General features: G+C 35.7%; 1 protein-coding gene across 1 annotated transcript in view; it reads right to left on the bottom strand.

Annotated features, from left to right (window-relative positions):
* TNKS (tankyrase) overlaps positions 1 to 24,657 on the bottom strand; it is a 160,246-nt gene that overhangs the window by 37,614 nt on the left and 97,975 nt on the right. The window contains exons 6-12 of the mRNA XM_016209064.2: positions 21,424 to 21,518; positions 19,937 to 20,003; positions 19,483 to 19,669; positions 16,748 to 16,869; positions 15,221 to 15,312; positions 15,053 to 15,131; positions 3,108 to 3,279 (exon numbers count right to left, since the gene is read on the bottom strand). Of these exons, the coding sequence (XP_016064550.1) occupies positions 3,108 to 3,279; positions 15,053 to 15,131; positions 15,221 to 15,312; positions 16,748 to 16,869; positions 19,483 to 19,669; positions 19,937 to 20,003; positions 21,424 to 21,518 (814 nt within the window). The remainder of the gene's footprint in view (positions 1 to 3,107; positions 3,280 to 15,052; positions 15,132 to 15,220; positions 15,313 to 16,747; positions 16,870 to 19,482; positions 19,670 to 19,936; positions 20,004 to 21,423; positions 21,519 to 24,657) is intronic.

Here is a 24,657-nt window from a genome sequence, read left to right as displayed (position 1 = left end):
AAGTGACTGCTGGTTTACCTTAAATTTCCTTTCAGATTTAAGATCACATTATGATTAAAGACATCTTTCTTGAGGCTATTGTACAAATAGGAAGATCAACTGATGCTAAAAAAAGGCTTTAGGTTTCAGAAGAAATACTTTGCCTCTTTCTAGTCTAAAATGTTTCATTCAAGAGAAAGGCTTTTACAGAGTAAGTTATGAGAACTTTTCAACAAAAGAGAAACGGTATTTATTTAGTTATACTAATAATAGTACACAGGTAAAATGTTAAGGTAAAAAGGAGGAAAAGAGAGTATTTCAAGTACACTTTTGAAATATCAAAAATCATTTTCTTTAAAAGAGAGTTTATTACATTGTTAGTTTGTGGAAGTGTTGAGGAAGGGAATCAGGTCTGGCTCATCTTTATATTCCTTGTCACATGGAGAACATTCAGAAAGCATTTGCTGAACTGACTTCCATGCTCTTCTATATTGGGGTCAGTGTGTATGTCAAACCTTAGCTCTTTGGCTTTCCCTATTCTACTGTGTCTTTCACATCTCATTTGCCTCCATTCTAACTGTGCATGACATTACTGCACTTAAAGTGCATATGTCCCTATGACAGTGATTCTGGCAGTTGGTAAAACTCACTGAAAGAGTCTTAGGAAATCTACAGATAATACTTTTAGTTTATCATTTCAACAGAATAAAATGACAACTGTTTATGTATATAGTTAGAACTTTGGATATTTTCAGATCCTAGCATTTGAAGGATAAAAATATGGCTGAGTTTTTTAATTCTAAAAACGATGTGAAACTGGCACACCCTGTCTTGATGCAGACTGATTTGCAAAGGGTATAATTTTGCAATCAAACAAAAATTGTAATGCAAATATAAGATGTTTCTGAGAACTATGAGAAAGTCTTAGTCCTAGTCAGAGTAGAGAGTAAATAAGTTATTTAAAGATATTGATTAATTACCATACAAACATTGCATCCATTATAAATCCTGAACACGCTAGAGCAGATTCATTTTTAGAAACAATATGAACAAATACACACACACACATACACACACAGACACACAGTCCAGGAACTTCATACAAAGAGATGCACAATTTAAAAAAAAAAAGGATAGCCCAGCTGGGTGTGGCTCAGCGGTTGAGCATCAAGCTAGGATCCAGGAGATCGGGGTTCGATTCCCGGTCAGGGCACATGCCCGAGTTGCAGGCTAGGCAGCCGATCAATGACTCTCTCATCATTGGTGTTTCTCTCTCTCTCTCTCTCTCTCCCCCTTCTTCCCTCTCTCTGAAATCAATAAAGATATGTTTTTAAAAAATTAAAATAAATTTAAAAATTTAAAAAAAGGATGTAAAAATGAAGTTAAAAAGGAAATATAGGCAAAAGAAGACTAGCTGATATGCAAACTACTGTATTAGTAAAATCCTTTATAAGCACACTGGCTTTTGTAGAGGGTGAAAATAAATATTTCACCTAAGGTCAAAGGCTGGAGATAGATATCTAATTTTTTCTCCAATTCTATTCTGTCTCACCAGAATTAAAAAGCAAATAAACAAACAAAACCCTAAAGTTTCAAAGCCTGAAAGGCAGTTGGCTATTTCTAAAAATCTCCTGTAGACTTGTTCAGTTAGTATTAAGACTATAGGACTGGCAATAGTCTTAGTGGCTTATTTCAAGGTGCAAATGCAAATGGGATTTTCAATTTTAATTTAGCTATCATAAGTCCCCAAATCCTTACCCCTGTAAAGGATTAAGTAAAAGCAATGCAATAACCACAATGGAATACAAAATCAGAAGAATTCAGGTCAAGATCTGTTCAAAAGAACTGTCTGTGATGCTAGAAATACTGTGCTAATACAGTAGCCACCAGCCATGTGCGGCTATTGAGACCTGAAATGTGGCTAGCACAACTGATAAATGATTTAAACATTTTATTTAATTTTAACTAATTTAAATTTAGCCACATGTAGCTAGTGGCTATTACCAACTGGATAGAGCAGGTCTAGAGAAAAAAGTCCCATCTTCTAAAATAATTTTAAAATGCTCATTTATAAAAAAATAGCTTCTTTTCTTTAATCTGACATTAATTTTGACATAAATATTGCCAGCAGTTTATAATTAAAACTTACTGTCATTTTCTCTATATATTATAGTTCGGACATTTAATATAGGTTTTTGGAAGGTATCTGTATAGTTAGACCATATTATTTATGAATCATTTCTGGATAGTAAAGGGATGTTATAAAATACTCATTATAAAAAGGGGGCCCGGTGCCTGATGGAGTAAAGGACTGGACTATAGGTAGGAATAAGAAGTAGGACTTCTGATCCCAACTCTGCTGCCTTCCCCACTTTACTCTTCCAGTTTATATCATTCTGGAGCAGATAAATTCCACAGACAAAATTTAAGAAATGAGAAATAAGGGTCAATTATATGAAATTTCTTTTGTATCAAGTTCATCATTTTTCAGTAGATGGACTGTGTTACTTGGCCTAATTTTGGGGCTTTGGAAACTAGTGCCTATTTTCATATCAGTCTTATGTATAATCTGCCTCAATAAACTAAGTACTTAAAGTATCAAACACTGTACTAGGTAGGCACTGTTAACACTCAGCCAGGTTTTATAATTATATTTAAACCAGGAAAAGACAAGATAATTTCATAAAAGTGAAATGAAGTTAAGAATTACAAAACACAGCACTTTTATGAAATTATCTTGTCTTTTCCTGGTTTAAATATACAATTAATTAAAGATCATTACCATATGAATGATCTGTAATTTTCTCTATTGATAGATTTTAGAGTTACCATAATTCCACAGTGCTTATATAAGCTTTAACTAACTTCTGACTGTAACACACATGAGTCAGGTTTTTAATTTAAAAAAATTAAAGAGAGTATTTGCCTGTTTCTCATGACACCTATTTCACCTCACCAAAAAGGCGGACTGAGAGGGCCACGGGCTAAGCTAAAAGCAAGGAAGACAAGAAAAATATTCAAATGAACAAAACAACATTCCAGGAGCTTCTGAAAACAGGAGGTACGAAGCCTGCGTGTGCTCTCAGGGGCTGGGGGAGAGAGTGCCAGGGTCAGCTCCGCGAACCCACCACTCAGGATCTGCTGCACTGCTTCGTTCCCCATCTGCGCCGCCGTGAAGCCTTGCAGGGAGATGATGGAGGGGTCCGAGCCGTAACTCAGCAGGAGGCGGCAGGTCTGCAGGTGGCCGGCGAGGGCAGCTCGGTGCAAAGCAGTCTGACCAAGAGTGTCCAGCGCGTTCATCTGGAAAGTCATGGGGTGGGCACGTGAAATCGAGCATCTCATTTCGTTCCCTTTGATACTCAAGCAAAAACATTCAAATGAGAAAAGGCAATTGTCAAAACTTTTTGAAAAATGCCACAGATAATGATTAACTACGCTCACCGGTTCTGAAGAAATATCATCTTCTTCAGTTACCCTTCTCTGACCACCTTACTGAAAATTACAACATACCTATTCTTTCCCTAAATGACCGTCTTTCTGTCCATCCTCTACTTCCGGCCATTCCCCTCAACAACTAGAACGTGGCTGGAACTTTGTCCGATATCCACTGCCTATCCTATCAAAGATGTACATCAAATACTTTTGGATGTGTTTTATCAAACTTGTTCTCAGAATATAAAAACAACAGAATAGGTAAACAAAGAGAGTTAAAGCAGTTCATTAGATTTCTCTTCTAGTTTTAGTAAATAATTATAATAAAATGCCCTAGTTGAATTACAAACACATTTAACAAACAAAAAATGATTTGAAGATTCAAATGTTCCATTTTTTAAAGTTTGAAGAGTTCTAAAGAATAGTTATTTAGCTAGTTTTAAGACAAGGAGAACATTAAATTTCTGGATCATGTTTATAATTTGATCAAACCTAACTGGTCCTAACCTGTTTTCCAGGATGCCCAGTAAATCCCTTCTACTCCAGTCAGACCCGAGTCCATGTTCACAGATCATTCTGCTACATCAGAGGAGCCCTTTCTGCCTTTCTGGATTATGAGATCCAGTGAAAGTCTCCCCTCTTCTAAGAAGCCCGCCTTGATTATATGAAGCCTCGATAATTACTTCCTTTCTGAACACCTACGTCAATTCAGTGCTATCTTAAAAACTATAACATTGGGATGGTTTTTGTTTACCAAGTAAAACTAAGGTCATTGACAATACGGACTGTATTAGGTTTCCTGAGCTCTCTAGGAAGTCCCTGCTAATGGCGCACAGTAAATTCTCAAGTATCTGCTTGCTGGTTATGCAAAACACTGTGCACACCTACCAAATGCACGAGTAAGGAAAGGTCTAAGCTCTTCCTGCCTTTAGTCTTTCATCGTTACAAGTAAGGCTGTCACACTTGTTTAAGCAAGGGTTCATCTAAATTCTTAATGGTGTTTCACAAAATTCACTGTGAAATACTGACATATTTAATTATAGCACCTTTGCTATCAGAAAAATGACTGATTACACACACACAGCATAAAAGCACAGCCATTAGCAGGTACTGATGGAAAACACGAGCTGCCAACCTGAACTTCTTGAATTTTTCTCTGAATATTTCTTTAGTATTTTTTCACCACAGGAGAAAAACTTAAATTCGAGAATATTCTAATTAACATTTCTCTGGAAACTGGGTAAGAAACCCACTAAATTCTTCAATTACAGTGATGAAAATCCCCAATGCAGCTTGTTAAATCATGGGAACATGATTTGAGAATTATTACTCCAAAATAGGGACCTTACCAAGTTATTCCTCAGCTTAGTGACTCTTCAAATAAACTTGAATGAATCCCTCAGCATGTCATTTGAGACCACCCATAATTTACTTTTACACCACCTTGTTTTATACTATATTTTTCCATCACCGTTTGCTAGGGCCATGCTCCAGCTTAATCAGATTATACTGAAGCCCCACTTTATGACGGTTAGTTTCTAAAGTCACTGCAAAAGGTAAAATACTCCTTTGGTCAAAATTAGCCTTGGAAACACCGTAGCAATGCAATGGGAGAGACAGACATAAAGCTTCTTGGTAAATTCAACACCAGCCAGTTTACCCCAGCTTCTGAGCAGATGGACTAAACAGCAGATAAAGTACAGAAAGTATCTTTAAACATTAAAAGCACACTATGTGTAAGAAGAGGTTCTCTCTGTAAATATGTATGGTGGAACTGAGTGCAAACAAAACAGCAGATTCACTTTTCCTATCTCACTCACTCTGGGGCATGCACTCATGGAGTGAAACACTGGGCAAAAATCGCCACTCTCTAAAATTGTTTAAATTACTATTTCTCCTTCCTCTCCATGTTTCGAAAGGGGTGGTCCAGGGTGCAACTCTACTGTGCTCCCTGCGCTCTCATTTCTCCACCGTGCTCTTCTCTCTCCTTCATGTTCCTTCCCTTTGTATGTACCTGTCAAAACCAGAGCTAAGCTGTTTATCTCCTAAGAATTCTCCTAAGGGAGGGAGAGATGAAACTAACACTTACTACTCTTAGGCTCTGTTAGGTGCTTTTTGTAATCTGTAAGCTATTTAAAGGCAATGACTATGACAACCTTAAATGTAACTTCTCCCTCTACTTTTACCCTCCCCAAGAAAAAAAATGTCTAGGGCATAGTTGGAGCTTCAGAAATGTCTTCTGAATGAATTTAAAAAATAGAGTAATGTGTAAATGGTTACTAGAATTAATTTATAAAGGGAACTTTTTAGCTAAAACAATCCCAACCATTTGACGAGGACTGCCTGATAACCCTAGAAAGCTAAAATCTTGATCATATACAGAAGCTTTATTCCCTCATCCCTGTATTTATACACATGAGGCAGTTACTCATCTCTATAGTAGGATTATATTCTAATATTTCAGAAAGCCCAATTTCCTTAAAGTACAAGACAGACCAGAATAACACAAAATTCTCTGCTTTAGTGAACGTATTTTTTATTATGAAAGAACACTAATTCTCCCTCAGACTCGAAATGGTATCAGCAACAAAGAGTATCTATGCAGTGCTTCATCAGACAACAAAGCGGAGGCACTACAGGAGTCACTGAAAGTATCAGCGAGTAATGGAGCAGAAGCACTCATTCCTGGCAACGCGCAGGACGGGGACAGTGTGGTGACACTCTGTACAGCCACTTAGGACGACAATGGACAACGGGAAACACTGAACCTTCTGTAAGGGCTTTCGTGAGGAGGAATTACTCCTTGCAAGACACAAGTGTCATCAATTTCTCAGGCCCAACAATCTCAGGACTCCAGGCTTGTCCCTCTATGGTCAAAATGGGACTGTGGCAGCTCCACGCACCAACGCCATACATTCTTGTCCAAGGCCAAAAGGCAAGTTTTTAACATCTATTTTAAAAGAGAAGCCCAGCAGGCTTCTTCTCTTCAGGGCTGGAGCCAGAAATGTTTCCTGCACCCAAGCTACACTAGTCCCTAGCAAGGAGAACGAAATTACCAGAATTGCTTCAGGCCCAGCCTTCCCTGAAGCTCCTATGCATGAAAAAAAGTTCAATAGAACAAGCTGCAAGCTATGATCCATGGCTCTGATCAAGTCCCACCAGTGGGACTGCCTGCAAACTAAGAACGCTTTTCACATTTTTTAACGATTATATTTTAAATGGCCATATAAATATCTCTATATAATCGTTGATTGTGTCTCAGCCCACAAAGCCTAAATATTTTCTATTTGGACTTTTAAAAAAATGTTTGCTGACCCCTGTTCTGAGGCAAGGAAGAAAGGAAAAAATGATTACTGGATAAAAAAAATCGACTATCTGCTTGTGTCATTACAGATCTTTAAACTGATTCACAATTGAAAAAAAATGTAAGGTTCCCAACTTTCTCTCATATTAATACTTTTAATGTTCTACCTTTGTTTATCCTTTTACCACTCAGTCACAGGATAGAATCAGGGGTCTCTAAAAAGTGGTCAACCTTCTTTTTTCTTCCAAATATTCTGGCGTGGTTTAAGGCACAAAAGAGCAAAATGTGTGTGTCTTCCACAGTAAGTATATATTTGTTTTCATAGGGCAGCAGTAACTGTTTTACATGGCTGCAGTTACTCAATCCCTGGTTTTTTAAATGAGTAATCTGGAAGGATTTGTATTACTGCTCTAATTCTGTTTCACAGTGAGGAAAAGTGATATTTTGGAGCTAGTATAATTTTATTTCACTGTGATCCCAGAGAATTATAGGGAACTCTAATTGTTTAAAGAAGATTCTCATGAGGTTGGATTTATTACTCTAATCTCTACCATTCTATAAGATAAATGGCAAATGATAGTAATTCACTCTATTGTTGGAGAAATATAGATTAAATGACTTGTGCATGCCATCCACAATACCAATACTGGAAGCACTAAAAAAAGGCCAACTAAAGGACAGAATAGAGCCTCTGACCTGGAAGATCTCCGAGAAAACACTGTTTTTTATATTCTTGGCTTTGACAATTTTGACTCACACACTGACCATTACTCACTAAGGCAAAAAAACATAGGCTTAGTAACATTTAAAATATTCTTTATACATAGGAATCAAACTCTTCAAGAAACAAAGAAATATAGTCTAGTATTATACATATATTTAAGTGCCTCAATGGTCATCAAGCTGAGTTATTAAATAAATGTGATTGCCACTCGCAAGGATTCTTCTAGAACTTTCAAATCAAATGTATATGTATTGCTGTCCATAATTTGTTTTCAGCCTAAAATATATACTTGACAGATTTATTTTATATACATCACCATCAATTTACTCTTCATATTTTAAAGACATACAACTTTAATTCTTAATATTATTTGGACTACCAACATACTTACTTACTGAAGAAGTCTGGAAATGTTAAATCAATTTTTCTGATCAAGTCTTTTTTCAATCCAGTCCTATTTTCCTTTATCGCAATATCCACCACAAGGACATGATAGAGGATATCATCAGAAATGCTTACCATTCAGCTAAAGAGGCTATTTTCACTAAAGTACAGAAACTGCCCCAAATAAGAAAAATGCTACATTTAATGTGTTATACTCCAATTGTGGGAATTAATTGGGTAGGAATGGCTTGAGATATATATATATACTCAGAAGGTGTCAGGAAAATAACAGATGTCTGGGAGTTTTAGAGACAAAACAGATTCCCCCTTTTCCCTTTTGTATCTAGAGACAGCAACCTGAGGTATTTATCTTTATTTCTATGTGAGTAGTAATAATGATTTTCCTAAAGAGGCTAATTGGATAAATGATATAAATTCCACTGGCATTTGGTTTAAAATATATAGGACATAAATTATGATTCAAACATGCCAAAACAGTTCTGGAAACCAGCAAGCACACTATAAGGAAAAGGCTAAGGGGAATCTTTCAATACTCTAATCAGTGTGAAATAACCTAATCTCAACGAGCTAACCTTGAGGCTGAGTTCATTTCTCTACTAAATTTAAAGCTATCATATAACTCATTTGGTAATTAACCATGAACTGCTCTGTGACATTTCTGTAATCAAGCATTTATTGTTGACTCACATTGTAATTTTTCTTTAACTATGAAACATATGTATATCTAAATTTTAACCTGATTTTAAGTACTTGAGAGTTGACACTAGTCTCTGTATTCCTTTAGCTAGAGTGACAATGTGTATTTCCCCCCAACTTAGGACACCTTGTAGTGAAAGTGAACAATAAAAAAATAATAACAACAGGCATTAATAAACAAATAATAGGGAAACAAAAGATAGGGATCTAGAACAGGTCTATGTCCTGGTTAACAGAGATTATAACCTAGGGAACAGGGGGCAGGCATATTATAGCCTTTTTAGCTTGAAAGTAAGAAACATTATCTCGATATCATGTCTCTTTACAAAAATCTTACAAAGCTCTTTTTTGTTGAATACTGAATACTGCTAAATGATTATACCAGCTATTATACATGTACCTTAAGTCTTTATTTCTGTAATTGGTTTTTGAAGAGAAAGTATCTATCTTCCTGAAGCAGGATTCTGTTAATGCCACCTACTTATTCAAAACTTTCCAATGGCTCTCCAGTACTTTGAGAACAAAATCAAAACTCTCAAATTGAGACTGTCAAGATCTTGCTCCAATATACCTTTTCAGATTTCCATTACTCCCCTTTTCTGTGCCTAGTGGGCTAATCATAGCTTCTGACTAACAAATAAATTCATTTTAGCTGAACTTGAGTGTATTATTATTTGTGAACCTTCAAAATTCACGTGGAATTTTAAGAGAGACAAGCTATCCAAAAAGAGGTATGCATAAATATTCTAATAGCATATAATTTCTTTGCTTTAGTAAAGGGATACTTACCTTCTCATGAGCCCTACGTGCCTGAGAAATAACTCCCTGAGCACAGCTGATTAGACTAGAGGGTGCCAATCCCACAGCTGTGCCAAACAAACTGAAGTCTCAATCATATTCTCCTCTTCTCATCCCTGAGACTTGGGAGAGATGGTAGCTGCAGGTGAGATATTTCTAAGTCAAAGTAGGGGCTGCGAAGACCATATTTAGGCCACACAAAAGTAAAACAAAAAAATATAGTCTATTAAAAAAAAGAATGAAGTAGATGAACAAGAGTGTCAGGAAAAAGAAACTCATGCAACCTCTGAGAGAGAGAGAGACATACAGAGAGAACGGCACCTAAGGCACCCAACAGTTCCCAAATTCCTTGTTCTAGACTTTGGTGAATCTTAGCTCCAATTCCTGCAGATTATTTCTATGGGATAACTGTATGATTATCTCAAAAAAGCAATAAGCATACATTTATGTAAGTACAGACTAGATTTCCATTTGTGCTTAATCTAAATTCACTTGCTCTGTTACTGGTAACTGGTATCTCTGAGACACTGGCCCTTTAATCTGTATTTTGATATGTTCAAACCTCAGATGTTATCTGAACTACAAAAGATACTCTGGATCTTTTGGGCTAACGGAATCTGCTTATCAATCCACTTCTAGAATAGAATAATAATCGTTATAATGAGCTAACATGATCAAAGACTCTTGATTACTTCTCAATGTGAGAAATAAGCCCATTCAATGCCAATTACTATTGACACAATTTCTTCCTACATACAATATAAATAAATCTGTCAAATAAAGACATATGATCAAAAGAAATTTCTTCATCTTCTACACATTTAACAGATGATCACTAATGACACAATAGCAGTGCTTTTTTTATGTATGAAAAAGCACCTCTGAATGAAACCTTTTGTTTTTAGGTATTAATAATACCATATGCAATTGGGGCTCAAGTTCTACTTAATAACAACAGCAGACAAGGCAGCAGTAATAGAGTGTGGAATGCCAGGGCAGACTAATGATAATAAAGAAAACACTGCTCCCTGAAGGGTAAAATCTTTATGTCTCTCCTATTTAATTCAGCTTTTCAGCAATCTTGCAAGGCAGGGCGTTTGTAGTGCAAATTATTCATTTTTTTAAGACACAGAATTCTACTCCTATAAAGTAGATTTCTCACATATGTGGGTTAATGCCTGCATTTTCTTATACTCCTCCTTTCCTTACCAGCCATTTGTTTTTCTACACTTTGGCTGAACATTGCCTGTTTGCCCCTCTGAATCCATAGCCATTCTCCACCCTGCTCTATGTCCTGGGGAAGTCACTTGTACAGATCACACTAATCGGCTCTTGTGGTCTTTAACTTCTCATTGCATTTAGCCAATGGGAAAGCAATGGCAGGAGGAGAGCTAGACAGAGCCTCTATCAAGCGCTGCAGGTGCCACCAGATGGCCTTTTCCACACAGCTATCCCCCTTCTTGTTCCAGTGACCTCTTCCTTTCTTCCCCCCTTCAGGCCAAGGGATGGTAACATCTCCCACTTACTGCCAGTACTACCTCATCCCGTCTCGATTTCCTTAAACCTTGCCCACACCTTTGTATATAATTTCTTTATTAAACTTTCCTCAAATTATAAACTCTGAGTATGCTGTTTATTGCCCAGACCTTAATTTAATTCTCTGCCTCTATATCTTTGGAGTGCGTCCTCCCAAAGCTACCAAAGCCTTTATATGAAAATTGCCAAGTTAAATGCCATTGTCTACCTTGATTCCTCTCTGTAGCACTGACCACCTGCTCTTTCTTCATATTCCTATTTTATTCAATAGACACTGTGATAGACCTTTCTGTTTCCTCTTTCCATTACTGCTCTATACATATGGATAAATCCTCAAAGGTTCTGTCCTTAACTCTCAATTAGCCTCTCAATATTTTCTCTATCAGGAATCCTACTCAATCCCATAACATATAAGCACTAGTTGATGGCTGTCCAATAGGTATTTCTAATCCTAAACTCTCTTTTATCATATTGTAGTGCTATATTTCCAACCTCTAGTTTTATCTAAATGTCCCTCTATCACAGTGATTTTCAATCAGTGTGCTACAAGAGTTTTAACACATGCAATACTTGACCACTTAGGGGCACTGACTTCTTTTCCCATAGACTGTCAAAAAAATGACAACAAGTCAACACAACAATAGCGGTCCGGTGTGAATGAATCAAAATTATACCCATTTTTGGTCTGATGGGCAAAAAATTTATTTTTGGTGTGCCACAGAATTTTAGTAATTAGTTTCTGTGTGCCGTGAGATGAAAAAGGTTGAAAATTGTTGCTCTATCACATTAACTCCAAGTACACAATCATTATCATGCCATGGAAACCAGTATTTCTCTCTAGCCTTCTTACTTCCATTATTTGTACCATCATTTTCTAAGTCTATTCAAACACCCAATTCATTTCCAAGTAATATAATTATCCCTTCATAAGTGGCTTTCATCTTTCTCTTCCTTCTTCATTACTAATGCGCTAAATTGGTTTAGGGTTAGTTTCAAGTTTGGTAATTGCATTAACTTCCAAACTGATATTTCCCTTAGTATCCAGCACACAGTCTTGATCACTTTGCATCTCAGTATTTGTTGAGTTAGTAAATTGAAAAATTATAAAGGGATTAGATATATAAGTCTTACATAAAATGCCAGATATTTAAGGGAAATACATAGAATATAAGTTTGGAAAAAAATACAATGCTTATATTTACTAGTAATCAAAGTATTGCTTGTGTGCCAGGTACTACAGTACATACTTACATCCATAAGCTCATTTAATTAAAAAAAAGAAAACTTGCAGGAGAGGTATTATTACCCACGTATCACCAATAAGTTAACTAAGATTCAGGGAATTAAGTCCAAAGTCACAAAACTAGAAAGTGGAGGATTCTAAGCTGGAAAGTACGCCTGTCTGTGTTCCACATACAGAGTGTTTATAACACGTACAATGCACCTGAGCTTTGTTTCTATCACCAAGCTCTGAGCACAAGTACGCTTTGGCTTGTGTAATTATTACTGAGTTCTATCTGTCTAAGTAAAACAGATGAAATCTCCCTGCCAAATCCTCTGTCTTCTCTGGTTTAACGCCTCGCTTGAGCACGGGCCCATCACGAGCAGGAGAGGGCAGCACGACGGCGGAAGCACTGTAAGAGGCCGAACACGGACTCACGGCTGGCGCTGCCGTTCCAAAGGTGGCTTACAACCAAACGGGAAACCACGAGTTGCCTGAAAATCTACTGAAACCTCAGTTCCCCAGAAGGAACACTAGGCCAGCAAACACTGGGGCCCACAGGAGCTACGCTGGGTTTTTACTAATGCATCAGTCACCAGATAACCAATCCTAAGGGGCAGCAGCCTGTCTCGGAACCAGGGAATGAGTGAGTGGAGGATGGCAATTGGTATCTACTGGTTCATAACTCCCCACTTTTCATGTACCTAAGAACAGGTATTCTCAACTTAGCTGAACTGTAGCAGAAGGACTAGGGAGAATATACTAGTTTAAAAGTCATTCTACATCGCTGCCAGGGTGTGTAAAATAACATATGCCCCACTGATGAATTTTGACGTTATGGATGAGAATCTATTGTGAACAACGGCAGACAAAGATTGAGAACCAAAGGCCTAGAGTAATGCTGACTAGGATAGGCTATAAAATAATGTTATTTTTCACGGAACCTTCATGAAATGACTCATGGGAGATAACAAATAGATATTTTCCCCAAATGAAGAGCATTATTCATGGTTTTTCAAGAACATTATAAATGACATAAGCTATTTTTAAAAATAGGTCAATGATAAACAGATGATGCTCTTAAGTGTAGCAGAAAGCCCACTTAGCTTAGTATTTTCTGCTTGAAAAGCAACAAGACATTATTTATGTAACAATGCTGTATGGTACCCTCAAAGTAGGTATAAAACTATAGAACTCTGTTCCCTTTCATTCCAGCTCACTCTGATTTTTTAATTAAAAACAATTGTCTTTTTAAAGCAAGGATATCCAAATTTTTGGATCATGCACCTCATGAATAAAAAATGTTTTAAGTACACTCTAAATATACACGTGCTCATTTGTAAATTACAATCAAACAGTGCTATACTAATACATAATAAATATGTACAAAATTTGTACAAAAAGAAAAACTACAAAGAATGGGAAAGAGATGAAACCATTAAAATTTTAAAAATATTTTTATTACTAATGGTACAAAATGTCTTTTGGCTCAATTTAAAAAACTGAAAAATCTTATAAAAAATTGTGATTTAGATTTGAGGGTCTGATTCTAAGTTCATTTTCTTTTTTTTCCCCTAAGTTCATTTTAAATAGTTGGTCCCAATGGCTGAAAAGGAGCCACTGGAAAAAGTACACGCCTTCTAAAATCACATTGCTTATTTTTAATGTAATTTACTAACTGTGCTAAGGTTTTAATTGAAATTCTGCTAGTAAAATTGTAACTTTGTTGATGTTCTTACAAATCTATTAGGAGATGCTGCATTAAAATGTTTTAAATAGATTCAATAAAATCTAAACAGAAATTAAGAAAGGCTTTTAAAATAGTTTAGAAATTTCTGTTTTCAAGTTTTTAAATTACCTAGATACAATAGCTGTGTGATATAGTTACATCATTTTAGGGGCAACAAAATTAAAAAAAAACTGGACATTTTCTAAAAATCTATTTTTAAAATATCCTCTTAATCTTTAAAAGTTTCCTTTAAAATTCAGTTACATTCTCATTCGCTCTAAAATATGTAACTTTTATCTTTAGGGAACGTTCTGATTATGTTTCTTTTTTAACTAGTACCTACAGACAAGTAGTAGTCATTTGTCCTCAAACAACTATCAGCAAATTTTGAACTCTCTTATTTTCATTTAAAAAAAGCACAGCACTAAGTATGACAATTCCTGAAAATATTAGTTCATGAAATAGCCAGACAACTTCTTCATGCTATAAGATTGTCATGGTCATTCCCTCTGATTATCGACAATAGTATTTATACAGGTTCTACTGTTTAGGATAATGCCCACAAATCTACGGATTTGGGCACGTGCAAAGTGTGATATGTCACAACATGCTGAAAGTGAGCAGATGAGTGAGTTTTTCACTGTCAGTCCCTCCCTCTCAAACTTCCATTCTGCTTTACGAAACACCTTGGACTCTGACATGACTCAGGCAGGCTGACAGAAACAATTTGCGTATTAAATATTAATACATCTTAATTTCTCCATTCTTCAGTAAAGATTAGTATTTTAACAATTAAAAGTCTTTAGTTTTGAGGTTATTGGAAAAAATTATCATTATGAGTTAAAGAAATACAGATGGTCTTTAAAATAAGTAGCAATATTTTGACTATCATTCACCTAAATTATTTTCTGATAACATCACTGATGTTGACTATAAAATATATTTATTCCAGTATTAACACAAAACAATGTAAAGCTGAAATGTATCTCAAATGGTAAGATTATAGTTACATTTTACTGCTTTCTAGACGAATAACAGTAAATTAAAACACAAATTTTTACTATGAACAAGATTTAAATCAGCTTTAAAGAAGAATGAATTCAAGTACATACTAACAGTCCTTTATAAAATTACTTTTTCTCTGATTTTCCTGCAGAAATGAACAGTCTTAGGAGCAGCTGGCTGCTCAATGCCAAGCCTGGGCTTTATTTCAGGGGTGCGCCTTACCTTTGCCCCATGCTTATGCAGAACTTCCATGACATCATTGTGAGCTCTTTCTGCCGCCACATGCAGCGGAGTCATGAAACTACGGAGAGGAGAGAAGGAAAGGGTCACTCGCTAACTTCCAGCGCATTTTCCCTTGAAGAATTGAGCAGCTCCTGCGATTACACTTACTCTTTATTTTTTTCATTGACATTTGCTCCTTTTCTAAGTAGCAATTCTGTCACTTGTTTTCGTTTGGGATGCAGGGAGGCCACGGCACAGTGCTGTAGAGTAAATAAACATAAGTTAATAAAATGAACTTCTATTTAAACATCGATTTCTGAATTAAATAGCATGTGCTATCTAGGATATTGTTATCTCAAAATACATTTATATATTTTACATTATAAAGATGACCAAAATTCCTCCTAAGTATATTGGAAGCACAAAACATAAAAAGCCAGACAGCAAGATAAAATTATGCTCTTGTCTAAGGACTAAGAAAGACTTTTTTTCTTTTCCTTTAGCTAATAAATAATTACACAGTCCATATTTACTTGCAGGTATCAGAATACTGCCTCTCCAAAGGTACAAAAATCTGTAACTACATTTCTCAGTTCTTCATTAGACTGCCAGCCACAGAGATGAGGACCTCACTTTCACCGGGGTACTCCTGGCACTACGGAAGAATACGCCTTTATGCCCAGGGACAGTCAAGAAGGTAAGAGACCCAAAGAGCTTAGAGGGAGAGGTATTCTCAGAAATTTTAGGTTTTATTCTATATTTATAAAACTTTTATATTCAACTTCATTTTACATTAATGCTTGTATTACAATTTAAAAAGTAAAAAATTATTTTCTAATTAATAAAATGAGCACTCCAAAAAGCAGTGTGACTTTGAGTATCCCCTGGCATACTGCTGTGCAGCATGAATGTCACCAAACCTCAGTTTAAGAGCCATGTGCTTAAGTGTACATACAGTTGGCCCGTTTTAGTTTGGTAACTCTTTTAATGTTGTTCCCACATGTACTGATGACAGTTTGACTATTTTTGTGCCAGATATATGAGAGAATGTTAACTGAAGTATATATTTAAAGGTCTGTGATAGAGGCATTACAAATGTTTCAATTCTGAATTCAGGAGTAATCTCACCAGTCCTATACTTGAAACTTAATGTGATCAATGACAATGAAAATAAACTAATTTTTCTAAAAGTACATTTTCTATAATGAATGTAATAATTCTTTGAATACAGTAGTGAAAAAGAATTATGCAACTATCTTTGAAAATACCTTAATCTTCTATGGAAAATAAATAAATATGCTCAAAAGGATAAATGAAGTATCTTTGAAAATATTTTAATCTTCTGTAGAAAACAATGTCATATTTATCTAGCAACCACAAGAAAAAGAAGATTCTACAGAGAAAATCACAGCTTGTATTTATGAAAGCATTGGCCACACAGGTGGATTTGTTATAATATGGTTAGGTAAAGACAAACGTAAAAATAATTCCCAAATCAAGGTTGAGCAAAAGTCTACTCTCTCACCCATGAAAGCAACAGCCTCCCAAACCAAATTTAAAAATCAATGCAACCATTAAAATGCAAATCCCCGTCACTTCAGATACTAGTTACTTTAAGGTTTCTGAAATAAAAATCACCTTTGGTGCTCACACTGCTATTATCAACCACTGAATGGATTAACAATAAAATCTTACCAGTGCAGTTTCATGAGACTGTGGCTGTTTGAAATTAATGATTTCCAAGGCAAGTGTTTTTTTAACTTTGGCTAGGTCTGCCTCTCTGGCTGCTTGTAGTAAAGAATGACCTTTAAATTCATCTGTTAACAAAATAAGGTTGACAGGACAAAAATTTTAAATCTATGAAAGTAATTAGCATAATTATAAATTAGGAAAAGCATTAATTTTACACACTCCTCTACTTTAGCAACAGCAGCAGCATGATATGATGATAAAGGTGCAAAGGATGAGCGTGTAGATTATGTATGCTCTGAAATAAGACAGTTTTATACCCTTACAGTTCATAACAATACAAATATACATATACTACCCCAGGAAAGTTTTAAAACAAGCAAGCTAACTGTCCACCAAATGGAAAGCAGTTAAATAATTTGTGAACACTTATACATTGAAATACTTTATAGCCCTTAGAGAAAAAAGACAGATCTATATTTACTGATGTGAAAGTATATAGTATTAAAAGAAAATTAAAGTAACAAAAGAGGAAGGATAGGTTCAATTCCTGGTCAGGGCACATGCCAGGGTTGCGGGCTTGATCCCCAGTAGGGGGTGTGCAGGAGCCAGCCGATCAGTGACTCTCATCATTGATGTTTCTCTCTCTCTCTCCCTTCCTCCCTCTTAAATCAATAAAGATATATTTAAAAAAAAAAAACAGTATGAAACAAGAAAGAAAGCTACAGTATTTCCAGCTCCAATTATGTGCAGAAACCAAACTACCTTGTTCATTTGGTTTCATAAAAACAAATTTAAAAAAATAATAGACAAGAGCAGAAAAAAATTAGTGTGACGAAAATGCTCTAACCATGGGTCTGATGAAATGCTGTTTCTGTTACCCATCTAATGTCCTTAGAAAGAATTCTGCAATTGGGAACATCTAGTGTAAAGCCATGGACATGACGAGAGCTGGACTCAGAGAATCTAACTTATTAAATCCTTTTCTCCAGATAACAACTTGTAGAACCTTATTTATAAAAGAGGATGCTGAGAAGTCCAAAAAGTGCTCTACTCAGGGAATTTTTTCCTTTACAAAACTATACAAATTTAGGTTAAGTCTTAATGTTTACATTAGAATCAGACCAATGAAATAAAATGTAAAATTTCATAATACTACTCATAATTTGCAAAATGACTGAAAAAAAGTCAAATGGTGATACAGGGATATATCTGAGCCCAGGGTATAAACTAAAAGAAGGTAATGAGAAAAAGATATAAAAATATGTTTTGAGTTAAACTCAATTTAGTAAACTTAATGAGCACTTGCACAATGTGCTGTGCCAGGCTGGGGGGAGGCAGACATACAGACCCAACACAAACAGCACCCACACATTTTATAATAAGGTTGTGCAGGTGCTAACACACAGGATATAAAACCACAGGTCTTTCTAAGAATTTAAATTTCTCTGGGAAGACAACATACATACAGAAAAATGAACTATATAACGCAAGATAACATATGGCAGAGTCATCTGAGTGGGAGAGAGAATAAATGCACTTCTACAAGGATTCATTACTAAGACATCTGCCCAGTTATAATCTGGTTTGCTCTGGCCTGTAATCTAGTAGATGTCATCTGTTCCAGTACCAAAATAAGTTTAAATTTCCACTTAAACAAGATCAAAATGGAAAAGATCTCTTCCTGTTTTAAAATGAACTAGTCTAAAATCTGTTTAAACTTAAAAGATGTTAGCATCATTTTGACTCTGCCTTTTTTTAAAGCTATCATTTAAAGATTTTTCTCAGGTGTTTAAATCCAGTTACCTGATTCTTAGAAACACAGATATAAGAGAGAATACCAACTATAGGACCAGTTAAAAATTAGGCAGGTAATGCTTAGTTCAATTTAAGCCTGAAATCCCCACATGTAAAATAAATATATTTCAATATTTGATATGACAAGTAAATGTAATGTGGTATCCTGAATGAGATGTTGGAAAAGAAAAAGGACTTTGGGTAAAAACTAAGGAAATGTGAACAGAATCATAAAAATTATCTTATGTAAATATGGGCAAGTGATTTCACTTGGGCTGTAACATACAAAAGGCATAAAACATGATTGTGTAACCTTGCAGGGCTTGGTAAGAGATTACATCTATTATTACCAATAGCACAGGAATGTAAGCTCTATGAGCTCAGCGATTTTTTTTTGTGGTTTTATGCTGCTGTATTTCCAGTGCATGGCACACAGTAAGTATTCAATTAATGGTTATGGTTATTGATTGGCTCCTTAAAAAAAACAGGGAAGGGGATCCTCAATTTTTGAATTAAAATTAGGCTTGAATAAACACAAAAAATATACAGTATATGAATATAAGATTCCTGAGGAATCATGTAGACAAGTATATAATCAAAAATGAGGGTTATAGCCCGGCCAGGCGGGGCTCAGCGGTTGAGCATCGACCTAGGATCCAGGCGACCGGGGTTCGATTCCCCGTCAGGGCACATGCCCGGGTTGCGGGCTCGATCAATGACTCTCTCATCATTGATGTTTCCATCTCTCTCTCCCCCTCTCCTTTCCTCTCTCTGAAATCAATAAAGATATATTTAAAAAAAAAATTTAAAAATGAGGGTTATAAACTAGTGTACGTGTAAGAATGGAAGGACATTATCCAACTTAGAAACACCAGTCCTAATAACTACAGTGAGATATTCTAATTTGCAACAAACAATATTGATTTCAGTATATAAATACATACAAGTCAGTCTCTCCCGAAGCTCAGGAGTTGGAGCCATATCCACAGCACTTTTCCCATGGCAATTGACTAATGTGGGATCAGCACCATGGCTAAGTAACAAAGAGCAGACTTCTACACGATTCTTGGAAGCAGCCTCATGGAGTGGAGTAAACTGCCAGAGATCCATAGCATTAACACAGGCTCCGTGCTGAATTGAGAAAAAAAGTTTTAGGTCAGTAATCATGTCGCTGGATCAGATAAAACTCAGAAGACATTTATTTGACTGTAAATTTCAGTTAAAACTCTTTGAAATGTCAACAAGTGTTTTAATTATTTCAATTTCAGCTTTTAAAAATAGTTTAAAATAAGTTGAATGTTTAAACATATTAAGGCAATGAAAATACTTTAAAAAACTGTTTTCGTCTCTTAAAAATCTTATTCACTAAAAAACATGAAAACTCATTATTTCTTTTACCTTTAGTAGCAGTTCTGTGACTTCATAATGTCCATATGAACATGCATTATGAAGAGGTACAAGTCCACTAAATGCAAAAAGGAAAATTAAAATACTGAAATTTCAAACAACTTAGTCATTTATCCAAGAAGTGCTACCAAAAATCTAATAAATCCAAATACAATTATATTAAAAAATATTTTTAAATATTTAATAAGATGATACAAGACCCAGCTAATGTTTAACCTTTTGTTTTTACCTTGTATTCTGTGTATATAATCCTTAAATATAATGATAAAAACACCAATTGGAGAAGCATTTAGGCAAAACGAAGAACATGTGCTAATTGACAACTGCATGCTTTATATATCAAGTATTTACAGTAAATAAATGTTATTTGATAGAGAATTGAAATATTCTACTTTTTTGTTTCACTTTCAAAGTAATTTCAAGCATAAGAATTAAATATCCAAACTACTGTAGCTTGCATTTCAGAGGATCTTTCTCCATGAGTCAAAGACCCCCTTTTTTGTGCTGTACTTCTCTTGATGACTCACCTACTGTACACCCATCTGTTTTCAGACATGCACAAGGAAACAGAGATGTACAAGAGCATCAGGCCTTTGTACCCCTGTACTACTGGGACCCCATTCAAATGTGGCATAAAACCTGGCACAGGCAAGAGAGAAAAAGAGCACGGGAAAGAGCCGATTTGAAATGGATGAATTCCCCTTTTGAAAAACTGTCTGGAATACTGAGTTCTTTCTTCATTCCTGTATTTCCTGACATGGAAAGGGGCAAACTGAAAGAAACCCCCCTCCAGGGCTTCTCTTCTTTATGCTGCCAGTCATAAGAGTGTAATACGAATCTATTTACCTGGGTAGTAAGGTCAAATTATCTTTCAGATCTTAAGGTGGGATAATGTTAGTGCATCACATAGGACAGCAAACTTGATTCATATGTTCCTGGAGACCAGATAGAAAACTGGTACAAAGTTTTCCAAAATACACCTACTCATAAAGTAAATGACACAACTGCTTTCTTGGTCCCCCTCCCAAACCCCAACCCCCCACCACATCAAACTTCATAAGGATCTTTTAGGTTTTCCCAGTTTAGATGTCCCAGGTTGCATCAGGAAAAACAAACTAGATAAATATGATAGCTATATTAATAGATTAGTAGAATTTTTCAATTTGTTTTATCTTTCTGAAATGCAGCTTAAGTTGAAAAATAATTGCAATTGAGATAAAAAAATTTTAAATAATAGAATTGTAATAAAATTAAACTAACTTAGGAAATTATTATGAGAAGATCCTTAATGAGTAGCATCTGAAAATAATATAAAGTCAAAGTTGCAAACATTCTTAAAATGCTCCACAAGCTGTAAAGAAATGGTCTATGTGACTTTCTTTGCCTAGTGCTCAACAACTTCAGCACGTTATATGTTGAAAACAAAGCATAACAATCCATGAGCAAAACCATTAAAGGAAATAAACTGATACACCTACCCTTTGTCTTTTGCATGAACATCAGCACCATGCTGAAGCAGCAGCTGCACTATCCGCACTCTGTTGTAGCCTGCGGCTAGATGTAAAGGAGTAGACTAGAAAACAAAAACACACCCACTTCTTCAGGTAAATAATTCTTACTTTGCCATTTAATCTGTATGTTTAGATTTAAATACAATGAATGTTAACATACACAAAAAGTACTGAGTTGAAGAGCCAAAAATTCGTGTGTCCTAACTGGATGAGAGACAATTCGCTCCCTTTAGGAGTGAATTCTAACTTCAGTGCCATGCACTTGTTTCTCCTACTTGCTCTTAAAGGCCAGCAGTGAGCAAGCCCTGCCTATCTTCTCTGCATTACTTCTTACTTCTTTCCAACATGAACCTCTCACTGTTCTCAGACGGCATGTCAGGGCTCATACTCCTCATAACAGAAAACATTCTTTCTTGTCCTATTTAAATCCCATCCACCTTTCAAGTTCTAACTTTTCAATCCCAATTCTATCACAAAGACTTACTTAAAGAGCCAGTCTCAAAATTTCCCTTTAATAGGAAAGGTTGAAAAGCCTCCCTAAAGAACTACTGGAAGGAGCTTCAGTGGAAACAAAAAGGACAATGGACCATATTCAATCCAAGCGGCTGCTAGCAATGGGTCAAAACTAATTTGCTACACTGGATGCAAAGAAAATTGCCAAGGTAGTATTTAATTCCTCTATTTCAGATACTACACATGCAGTATAAATACAGGAGGAAAATATGGTTTCTTCCCAACTAATTTCTGCCACACTTTAATTTGAACCAAATTATTAAAAGGTTCTCTACTCCAACTTAATGTAATAGTTAAAAAAAGTAAAACTTCTCACTTAAAAAAAAATCAGAAATAACATTATTTTTATTAAAAGCTTCTCTACAACCATAACAATTTTTCCACTTTTGCTCACTTACTTAAAGTATTCCTTTAAATACTGTAACACCTTTTCATACAGGGTCTAATATACTTTTATGTACTCTTGATTTTTCCTGTTTTCTATTTCGGCCTTGGGATTTAATAACATTTTCAATTTATTTTCTTTAAATATTACTCCAAAAGTCAAGATACAAAAGAACTGCTAAATACTGTATTATCTATTACTGTGTTGGTAGCACTGCACACATTTTATATATTCTAATGGCCTCTAAGTTTAAGAAATATTTCTGAGTAATACACAGCTAATAATGAGGAGACCAACTAGATCATAAGAGTCCCCTACCTGAGTTAAGGCCTGGAAAGTTTTCTAGGCAGTAGGCTCGAGCAATCATGTTACTCAGCTTATTTAATTCCTGTCTCTCAGGAATCACTGCCACGTACTGCCTGGTGTTCAATTTCTGAAAACCACTGTTTCACATATTTTGTCTAGTTGTGTGTGTTTTTATTGTTTCGGAAAGGAAAGTAAAACTATCCCCGTTATTCCATCTTGGCCCATTTTCAGGACTGAATTGGACCGTACACTGCAGTTGAGAAGCCTCCTCCTGGGACAATGACGGCTGTGGATGACTGGTCAATAAGTCAGTAAGCTCTAAAAGATCACAGCCGACATTTAATATAATATGGAAAAAGTGACATCATCATTGCTGATGCACAAAAAGATTTTCCTTTTTCATATAAGTATCTTTAAACATTTTTATTTGTATATAGTTGATTCAATAAGTTTTTATTTCTTATTCTTGAAAATGAACAAAGTCACTAAATAAATGAATACATATACACACACTGTATATTTAGAAGAAAAAAACATTAAAAAAATCTAGTTTCTGGATTTTTAAAAATCATTTTGAGATTAAAAATAATTTATAATGCTTTAAAAATGGTAATATATTTAGTTTTTAAGCTGCTGAAATTTAAATAACAAATTAATTAGAAGGCTCTGTAAATGACAAGGTAGAACATGATAGGAGGCCTGAAATGAAGCAACTGTGAAAAAATGGAGTTGAGGAGTGAGTGTCAAAAATGATTAGGAAGCAGATTTGATAGAATCTGATAACTGAGTGATATAGGTAGTAAGGGATACAGAAGGTCCAGTTTGGAAATGTCAGTGACAGATGAAAGAAAGGAAACGGGAGGGAGGAAGAATGGGGAGAGGAGAGGGAAGGGGAGGAGAGGAGAGGTATTCAGAGGGAAAGAATCTGAGATTTGGTTTAATGAATTTGAAGTGCCTGATACCCAGTGGTAATGGGTCTAGAATTCAGAAGAGGTGAAGGCTGAACACAAACTTGGTCATCACTGGCATACTGGCATTCATTAAAAATGTCAGCATCTGCCACGTATGTATCTGGCGCCATGGTAAGTGCTAGGGATAGCATGGAAGAAAAGCTCCATACCTTGCCCTCAGGAGTTTTCTTACTCCTTTAAAACATAAAGTCTGTAAGTGAAATACATATAAAATAATTTTTTATTCAGAAGGACAAAAGATGGGGGGGGAGACTAGTTTCTGAGTCAACTAGAGAAAGCAGACAAATACAATTAAATGTGACAGATACTAAGGGAATTTCAGGATGCCAAGAGAGGCTAGAGGACATCTACCTGAACCACTCCAGAGGCCAGCAGAGAGGAGTGGGATCAGGGAAGATGCTCAGAAACGCTTCCTGAGGGGAGACTTGAGGACAAACACAAAGCAGTGAGGCAAAAGGATGGGGAACTTTATTCCGGGTAGTGTGGAGGGTACATATTAATACCCAGTGGACAAGGTATACCCGAGGAACTAAAAACATTTCAGTGGCCAAGTCTAGTATGAGATTGGGGGAGATTATAAAACAATGGGAAACCCCTGAAGGACTATAAGCAGAAAATTACTGAAGACTGAAGTTTTGGAAAGATCACTCTATAGATGAAGAATTGGAGGGGGAGGGCAAACCCAGTGACAGGAAGGCATGAATAGCAGAGTGCAGGAGTGCTACAGAAGAGAGTTAACGACAGTGTCACTTAGCAAAATTGGTAGCAGCATCTAAGCAGAGGTAGCTGAGCTGCGGGAGTGGATGAGTTCCCAGGGAGAGCGAGTGTAGAGCAAGATGGATGAGATTTTCCAAGTAGTCATTCTAATGTGAATGCTAATTATGCAAACTAAATAGTATCACTAGAAGGCACATAAAAATCTGTAAAATGCATGCAATAAATTTGAGGAAATGGTAGAAAGCAAAAATAAAAAGTACGAACTGAGAACAAAGGATGATTTAAACAAGATTTCGCTACACTAAGAGC

This window comes from Miniopterus natalensis, chromosome 2, assembly GCF_054644295.1.
Source record: "Miniopterus natalensis isolate mMinNat1 chromosome 2, mMinNat1.hap1, whole genome shotgun sequence".
Lineage (NCBI taxonomy): Eukaryota > Metazoa > Chordata > Mammalia > Chiroptera > Miniopteridae > Miniopterus > Miniopterus natalensis.
Note: the sequence above shows the minus strand (reverse complement) of the source record. Positions and strands in the feature narration are given on the sequence as shown.